The sequence below is a fragment of the Camarhynchus parvulus genome, chromosome 4A, assembly GCF_901933205.1.
Source record: "Camarhynchus parvulus chromosome 4A, STF_HiC, whole genome shotgun sequence".
NCBI classification, from domain to species: domain Eukaryota; kingdom Metazoa; phylum Chordata; class Aves; order Passeriformes; family Thraupidae; genus Camarhynchus; species Camarhynchus parvulus.
This window is the reverse complement of record NC_044600.1, coordinates 11,818,750-11,828,126: the sequence shown is the minus strand read 5'-3', so window position 1 is coordinate 11,828,126 and position 9,377 is coordinate 11,818,750. Positions and strand designations below refer to the sequence as shown.

Genomic DNA, 9,377 nt, shown 5'->3' with positions numbered 1-9,377 from the left:
GCACCAACATAATTTCAGGCCTTTATACCTGGTATCATTCTATTTCAGTTCTTTTGTCAAGAATTAAAACTGAATTTACTCCCAAAAGTACAAAACAGGGCCACAGAAATGACCAGGAGACAGAAAATATCTCCTCTGGGGAAAGGCTGGGAGAGTTGGGCTTGTTCAGCCTGGAGAAGGGCAGGTCCTGGGGAGACCTCAATTTGCAACTCTCCAATACTTCAAGGGGGCTTGTCAGAAAGTTGAGGACACATTTTTTAGCAGGGCCTGTTGCAAGAGATCAAGAGGGACTGGTTTTTGACCCAAAGATGATCAATTTAGATTTGATCCAATTAAGAAATTTTTTACAAGGAGAGTGGTGAAACACTGGTACAGGTTGCCCAGGGATGTTGTAGGTGGAAGTCCATCTCTGGAAACATCCAAGGTCAGGTCAGATGGGGCTCTGAGTGATGTGACCTAGTTCAAGGGATCCCAGCTCAGTCAGACTAGATGACCTTTAAAGGTCTCTTCCATCCCAAACCATTATAGGATTCTACATAGTTTTCGTTTGAAAGCACCAAGACTGGAGCTTAATACGTGGGGGAGCCACCTGATGCCTTTATTTGATGAGAAAACTGATCCCTTGGGCATCAGCTGCAGTTGCTTCCCATCCTACCTGCAGAAGTTCCTTGGCAGAGCCTCGCCTGTCCACGTCCATCTCCAGGCAGCAGTTGAGGAAGTCTCGGAACACGGCCGAGAGTCGCTCTGGGTTCTGCAGCTCTGGTGTCCCGTTTGTAGCTATCAGATACAGTGCCTGGAGACAAAGCACACAGAAGACTGTTTCATTCATACCCAGAAATACTCACACACCCCCTATTTTTAAGCTCCAATCTCCACTGGCAGTTTCTTCCCTGGCAGAGGGCTGGAGATGACTTTCATATATCAAGAACAACAACAAAAAAACCCTGCTGCAGTCACAGCTATTCCAACATCAAGATGATCTTCCCTTGATAGCTGATTTCACTGGCTGACTTGGTTAGTAGGAACTAAAACAGCACATTTTACTTCTCCAAGTGTTGACACAACTTTACAGGCCATTTTAAAGAGTTAGCAGTCTATATTATTTCAAAGGATTATTACACAAAATACATCTGTGCAGTGCTCACTGGTCCCTAAAGTATGGCTTCCATAAAACAAAATTAATAAAGTTTTTTGCTCTGTTCTTGAGAAAAAAGGAAAAAAAAATCCATCAGGTAATACTTTGGGTAAAAAAGCCAGAAACATTTGCAGTCTCATGTTCAACAGACATGTCAAGTTGCATGCACAAATATATTAGGATGAAAAGGCATAATTGGGCAGACAGGACCCACCTTCAACTATCTTTCAGCAGTCTCTAAATTCTGAATCATCTTCACTTATGTGGTAGAACTTTTAATAGTCTCATCAGAAAATGGAGTCATTCCATCCCTATGGTAACCCTCCACTAATTTTAATACTCAAATAAATGTATTAATGACATCCCCATCCCAGAAACTGCCAGGCAGGAAATAGGAGGTTTTGGCAGTTGGACTAGTGAAGGCTTAGTGACATGGAGAAAATGGCTTGGGCTAGGAAAGAAAAATGTTCACTATATATTACAAGAAATCCAACAACTAGTGTGCGTTATCAGCTAAAAAAATTTGCTGTAAAAAGCAGTCTTGCTTTATAAGCTCTTGTGTTCAGAGGCAGCTGAGACCTCTTACACAGATCTCAAGTATATCTGACTGTGAATTTGGTCAGAAACAGGAAATCCAGTTATCTTTCTAACAGCTGACCTGAGGCTTCTTGAGAAGTCCTAATCAACATTTCAGATAAAGGAAGCAGGGAATTTTCAGCATCCAGATCAAGAATGTTAATTCTTTTCACCTGCTTTACTGCCTTATACAAGGCAACTGCATTTTTTGCAAGTGAAATATGGGTTCACAGGAAACAGAAGCAAAACTGTGATGTGCAAAGGTCTCTGTTGGTACAACAGGGCTGCAGTGACAGAGGCCTAATGCCACCCTGCCACTACAGTGCACTCTGCTTATTCAGCACCACTCTGAATCCAAACTTGTTTATTTCTTATCCACCCTAACGAGGTGACACAGTGTGCAACACTCCACATGTGTGCCTGGAGCCCAAAAACCCCAGGCCACCTATCAATCCAAAGGAAGTCTTCCAAGAAAACTCACGAACCTTCTTCAAAAAGTGTGAAAGACTTGTATAATTGAAAGAGTGAAATTTGTATAACTGGTGTATTCTTTTCTTAAGCAGCTGGGAGGTATGTCCTGACCCTTCTGTAGTTTCTTCTGTCAGTCTGCAAAACACAGTCTGGATGCCACAAACCAGAGAAAGCACAGAGAAACCTTACAGCATGGAAAAGCTAAAGATCATGCTCTATTTTAATTCTAACCTTAACAAAACGTGTGTGTATTATGTATACATATAGGTAAAAATTAATTTTCTCATAAATTCCCGCAGGAATTAACGGTGCAGCAGTTTGTTTCAGCTGTCAGTCATGAGGTTTTATCCTGGTATACATTCCCCCACTACTACATACTCAATTGGTGTAAGAACTGGCCATTTCATTTTAAGATATTAGGATAAAACTGAAAACTTCAAAATACATCGTTTTACTACAAGTATCTGCGCTGAAAGATACTTTCAGAAATGTGTTTGATAATAAATAATTGCATTATTAGAACCAGTGATCTTTCCTGGAAGGTTCAGGTAATCAATCAGCACTGGTCTGACACTGAAGAGAGTTTTATGCCTGCAGGTACAGCTCCAATGCTTATCATAAAAAATCCCCAACTGGAGAAGCATGGCACTTAAAAATTTTTGTCATTTGGAGATACAGCTCAAAGAAAGTTCTCAAAGGGCATGAGAAATTTCAAGCATCGCTGAGGCCGAAGTGGCAAGTTTCTGCACAAGTACATGTCACTTTGCCTCTGAGCTTCTCACAGTGATGCAATCAAAGCTACAGCAGATGCTGATGTGCTGTAGGAACATTTTTAGAAGTGGGCCTTTGTAGAACTAGTTCAAGCTGATGTGAATGGCATTTTATCTCATGGAAGACAAAATATGGCACAAATTAGAAAGACAACAGTATCTGATATTTCACCCTACCCTGAGAGGATTTTCATTAAGGTAAGGAGGCTCTCCTTCCACCATTTCTATTGCCATGATCCCAAGTGACCAGATGTCCACCTTGGGGCCATATGCTTTTCTTGTTACAACTTCTGGTGCCATCCAGTAAGGAGTCCCCACCATTGTGCTCCGTTTACTCTGCTCAGGGGTGATCTGAGCACAGAAGCCAAAATCAGCTGAGGAGAAAAACAAATACTGTTAAAGCCAGCTCGAATTACAAAACCAAGCAAAAGAATCCCCACTTTAAGTCTGAGAATGCACTGTGGAATCTAGCTGGAAAAGCAGCCATGATGTGTTTCCTCAGGGCTGTAGCCAAGGTAATATGGAATTGGCCACTTTAAAGAAACCATCATGTTTCATCCACTGGCTTTTACTTAACCACTTGAAGCCTTAGACTGTAACTCCCTCCATTCTGGAAGGGTCATACACAAAGCAAAGCCACTCCTACACCCTGTTTCTCTCTGGACTTCTCTGCACATTGCAGCTGTGCCCTCACAGCAAGGTCCAGGTGCTCCCACCAGCACCACTTTTGGAGAACTGGCTGTCACTCAAAGGAATTCCCCACCCCACATCCAGGAATGCTGCATGTGACCAGGAATACCTACTCAATTTGACAGATCCATCCATCCCAAGAAGAATATTGTCACTTTTGATGTCTCTGTGGATCACTTGGTTGGAATGAAGGAAATCCAGGGCTTGCAGGCACTGAGAAGAAAAAAAAGAAATGTAAGGATAAAAATTCGTGACATGATTTCATCACACAAGAAAGGAAATGGTTTTATGAGATTTCCTTTCCAGGGGAGTGGTGAGGAATGGCAGAACACCATGCAGCCAAGGGAAGAGCTTGCTGCTCTAACCCTGCAACAGTCATGTCATTCTAGGGGAAGGCACATACTGGCTTTTGAAAGGGAAACATCAATTGTTGCTACAGGCTGTCCCCTGCAAACACAGACAGAATGACTGCTGCTGCAGTGATCTGCTCTTTCTTCTCCATACAATGACAACACCATTGTATGGTATGAAGCAGAAGCATCACCTTGTCCATGCAAACAGAAGCACAAGTGGATCCCTCACCTCCCGACAGACAGCAGCAATCTGTCCTTCATCCATACATGTCTCGGTGACAACGTCAGTTAAAGAGCCTCCAGCCAAGTACTCCATCACCACCCACAGCTCATCACCAACAAGGTAGCTGAAAGGAGAAAACAATGCTGTGAGGATGCATGTGCATAGCCAAACTAATGAATAATCATAACCTACAGCTGATTCTTGTCTCCAGGTCTTGCAAATGAAGACAGAATAAAATGAAAAGGACATTCCTTCTAAGCTACACAGCTCTGGGAATCTGCACAGTGGAAAAAGAAGATATCTTAGGTGACAAGCAAGGGAAGAATGCACTTAGCAAGATAAGCAAGCAAAGATAAATCTGGGATCAGGACACATGCCACCAGTTAGCTCATCATCTTAACTCATGAATTCCACACTAACCCCAGGAATGAGGCAACATAACTTTCAAAGTTATCTTCAAAGTTATCCATAGGAGGAGGGTGTGCACCACTGAGGACAGAAGTTGGTCCAATGTTTGGAAAACCTTGCAAAACATACATTCAGAAACAGCAAAGGCCATTAAAAACCTGTCAAATTAGGTGTTTCTGGAAACAAGAACTATGTCTTCCTGGCATCCCCAGCCATGGAAAATAGTAGAAACCACCCAAAGGAAAGAATTTCTAGGAAAGAATTTCTTGTCAGCACTCTGCACAAGACACAGAAAATCTGATCAACTTTGAAAAAAACAAACCCCAGAACAACAAAACAACAAGGAAATACCTGGAACATGGAGCTCACAGACTGTTGTTTCCGTAAGATGTGGCTGGTTCAGGTTTTTGAAAACAGACTTAAAACTATGTGTGCCAGAAAAGACTAATGCAGAGCCAATGCAATCTCCTCCCATCCACTGGAGATGAGTAGAGAAAGAATAAAGAGCTCCATGTTCTGCAGTGACCAAAGGGTTTTTTTAACCTTTGGCCTGCAGTGTGTAAACGAACATTCACATGATAATACCAGAACAACTTACCTGTCTAAATAGTTAACAATATTGGGATTCTTATTTTCCCTCATGACCAGGATTTCATTGATAATTAGTTCCTTTTTGGGCTGCTGTTGGAGATTCATTTGCTTTATGGCCACCTAAAATGACATTAAAAGCCATTAACCTGAGTAGTCTGTTGCACAAGATTACACTGAACATGCAATGGACAGTTCCATGATTTTTGATTGTATCACCTGCTATTCCTGATTACATAAAAAAGCAAACACAGACATACATTATGGATATTGTTCCACAAGAAAAATAACAAGAATAATAATGGGGAACAGAGACAGAATAATTTCTAAACCAATACATTTATACTGGCAATAAATATTATCTACTTTTTATTGGCACAAAAGCTTGTTGGGATTTCTTAGCAGATTTCTCTCCATTAAAAAAAAACATTCAGGGATAATGTAACATGGTACCAGGGTGGGATCAACAATACTGTGGAGAGCACCAACCTGTTCTGAAGACAGAGCAAGTAAAAAAATTCATCTCTTAAAACTGGACTTAAAAGCTATGGGTGAAGCATCCAGCTAAGCACAGAGAGTACCAAGGCTCTTATTGATTCTAGGAATTCACAGGCACCTTTTCAGGCATTTATGAAAACCTCAGATCCAGTGTTACTGGAAAGCATATGGCCACAGTTAAGTGTTCAGTTTCTGAGGCACAGAACCACACTGTCCTTAAAGACCTTTCACTGAGAAGCTGAAGACAGCAATGATGGATTTTGCCAGTTGACATTTGTCCATGCTTCAGAGGAACAGCCTTTGCAGGAAAGCTCTACTGGCCACCCAAAGCTCCAACCACAGCAGAGGGGAAAGCACTCAAGAGCTGCAGAATCTGCTGGGATTTTTGACACTCACCTCTTGTCCTGTGGCGATGTCAATTGCTGTATAAACAGTTCCTGAAGCCCTAGAAACAAAAGAGCAGGCGAAACTGAGAAACACTGAGAAACACTTTAGTTCCTGGAAGTGAAAGCCAGCCCAGACAGGAGAGCTCTGGTGGCAGCCCACCAGCCCTCTGCCATGCAGAGAAAGCTGAGGTCCAACATGAAGAAGAAGGGCTGGTGCAAATGTCCAGTGTACATGCCACATTATTCTAATTCAAAACCTAAGAGAGGGGATGTCTACAAAAACTGGAAAATAGTATGTTCAAATCTTACCCATTTTGCTGTGGTTAATTTAGTTTTTTCCTCCCTTTTTCTTTGTGTGTCTGTGAGTGTGTTTTTTCCACGAAATGTAACACACAATCCAGTTGGGCCTTCTCACACCTTTAAACTGAATCCATCTGCCAAACTCAGGCAATGTCACACAGTCACTCTGAGAACCCTGAACATATGACAGCCATTTGAGGAAAAGATCTAAATACAGCTTTCTCCAGCATGCAAGTAAACAATTTTCCAGCCATCCTGCAAGGTCACAGCTAGAGCAGGTTAAGGCATCTATTATTTCACACACAAATTGAGGACTCAGAACAGAAGATACTTAGAGAGATTCTTTGTGTGTCAAGAACTGCAGGCAGCAGCTTCTGTTGAGTGCACCTAACACATGAAGGACTCTTCATGGTGTCCATGTGCTGCTTCTGTGGCACACATAGGTTGTGTTGTAGAGCCACCAGAAATAAATAGTGTGCTCATCTGCAGACTAGACAGGGTAGGGTTTGGTTTGCCATCTGCCTCTCCTTCAAAGATGTTCTTCCCCATAATGACATGAAGGGCTGAAAATGTCCCAGTCAGAGGCAATTCCTTTGGGTTTCAAAGCATCTAGGGGCTTGGAAAGCCTTCCTTCAGAGCTAAACCACAGCTTTACTCTGCCATCACTTAAGAAGCCCATGTCTGCAGGAGCAGCAAGGCAGTGGAGAGCCAGGGAGGCAATTCTCAGAGCAGGAATGTGCATCTTGCAAGTGTCCCGGTGACTGGAAGTGCCAAAATGAGTTTGCTCTTTCTCACATGATCCCCTGACTTGTTTGTTTACCTGCAGGCTGAAACATTTCAGAAGCAGTTTAATTCAACAGAGACCTTATTTCTGCATTGAGAGCAATATTCTCATTGGGCATGCTAGGCATTCTTTTAATATAAAGGCAAACGCATTTTCCTATGACTAATTGACAAGATTAATCCAATTTGTTTTCATAAGAAGTCAACAACATTTATTCAGAATTGCTAACACTGTGATGATTCTCCTGAGCAAAGTCGTATCAGGCCTTATTTCAAAACAGCTCCTGAAATTAGAATGCTTTTGGAATGCTCCAGGCCACCTACTTGTGAGGAGTTTAGACAAAGGTAATTTAAGTGAAGCTGCGAATTAAATGCAATTCTGCATTCCAAACTTTTACTTCTAAGCCACTCATTTCTGACCAGTAACTTTTAATCTGTTCTGCTGCACCTGGTCTTTACTGCAGTTAGGCAGGTGCCAGGACTCACCATTAGATCTGTGTCACTGTGATGCAGTGCTGTACTAACCAGGCTGCTCATGGCTCCAGACTAATTTGTCTTGCTACAAGAGCTAACACTGCTTGAGCAAACACAACCTCTTTATCAAGTGCTAGTTAAAACTAAGTTTCCTCTGGTGTCAGCAACATTTTCAGTCCTCAGCTGGAGACAGAGGACAAAACAGGGACTCAGCACTGACCTGTTCTGCAGCACAGGCCTGCTGACTACTGTTCACTGCAAAGTGGCTGTAAAACCATCACAGTCTTTATTAACTTCCCAGCTGTGTGAAGCCATGCAGCGCAATGTGCTGGCCAGTGCTCTCTACCTGCAGTTCTCTGGGCAGATACACCTCTCCCTGCCTTGCTACTAAAAACCTGCTCACTTCCAACACCACAACACTTGCCTTTGGCACAGCTGTACCCCACTCACTGCAGAGGTGGCAGCTCAGAAACTGGCATCTGCATTAACTGAGCAAATAACCTGTTGAGGCAATGCCACAGCCCAGCACTGCTGCAGACACCCAAACCCCAGCCCTGTAGCACTCTGGGTGCTCCTGATCATCCTGTTTGATTACCTTTCTGATGATCTTTCTCTTTAGGATCTTTTCCTATCACAGTAAGTTAGCCTGCAGTGTTAGAGGCATGAATTAGTTATGGCAGCACACTCCTCTCCAAGGAGGCTATGCAATTTTCAGGCTGTACTAAAAGCTGGAGGAAATCCTTTTAGATACCCTTTTAGGCCACATACCAGCCACTTGTCTTTCCACCAGCTGTCAAGGCACCTTTGTACAAGCTCACTCCCATGTGAGGGTGATGGTCACATTCTCACAGTGACAGCAATAATCTGCTTCACATGCATGTTTATTCTGCTCTCACTTGTTCAGCTGACACCTCTTTCCTAAGAGACAGGCACAGCTTGAAGTTTCCACTGACATTTTACAAATGACAGTAAGAACCAAAGCTTCAGATAGGAAGCAAGTTGGAATTTGAGAAAGGGTTTTTATACAACGAATGGAGCATAAAAACCTTCCCACAAGGGCCCTACCAAATCACAGAGATCTAAGATAAAACCTGCCAGAGAAAGGGCATGGGTGTGTCAGCCTTATTGCAGTACATTAATTATTCCAGGCTAGCAACAGGCTACTCTGAGCTCAGACCTCACAAATAGTTAAGGTAGAAAAATATCTCCTGATGCCAGCAAACACACTGCCAGCAGTGTCCTGGCGTTACACAGATGGTGCCACTCCTTCTGGAACAACACTGCCAAGGAAACACCAATGGTGCAGGCAGCCCATAGTTAAAATGCAAGTCAGATACCTAATTTTTAGGTAAGTTCTTTTGTTCTTGCCTCCTCACATAGGAAATATTTCAAATTGATTCAATTTACAGTTAGCAAAGCTGGGTTTCAAAAGGGAATGCCTTGGGTGATTATTTTCAATAAATGCCTAGAACCTGCAGGATCCACAAGGGATCTGCCATCAGGCAGATGATGTATTTTCCTCTGAAGTGTATTAGCACTGTATCTATTACTGAATTTTTGGGGTTTACAACCCCTGCTAGAAAAAAAAAAGCTTATTACTTAATCTCTGGTTTCTAAACTATGTGGTTATAAGCCTGACCACTGAATATTGTTTAAAGCAAATATTTGAAATAAACATTACTGAGAGCTGACAGCTATCAGGTAGTAAGTTACTCTTTTAGG

General features: G+C 42.4%; 1 protein-coding gene across 7 annotated transcripts in view; it reads right to left on the bottom strand.

Annotated features, from left to right (window-relative positions):
* Positions 1-9,377, bottom strand: part of LOC115914919 (serine/threonine-protein kinase PAK 3) — a 175,969-nt gene that overhangs the window by 9,498 nt on the left and 157,094 nt on the right. For all 7 annotated transcript variants that reach the window (XM_030967781.1, XM_030967780.1, XM_030967777.1 and 4 more), the window contains 6 exons: positions 6,109-6,157; positions 5,225-5,337; positions 4,225-4,342; positions 3,756-3,855; positions 3,130-3,326; positions 656-793 (listed from right to left, as the gene is read on the bottom strand). In XM_030967781.1, coding sequence (XP_030823641.1) covers positions 656-793; positions 3,130-3,326; positions 3,756-3,855; positions 4,225-4,342; positions 5,225-5,337; positions 6,109-6,157 — 715 coding nt within the window. The remainder of the gene's footprint in view (positions 1-655; positions 794-3,129; positions 3,327-3,755; positions 3,856-4,224; positions 4,343-5,224; positions 5,338-6,108; positions 6,158-9,377) is intronic.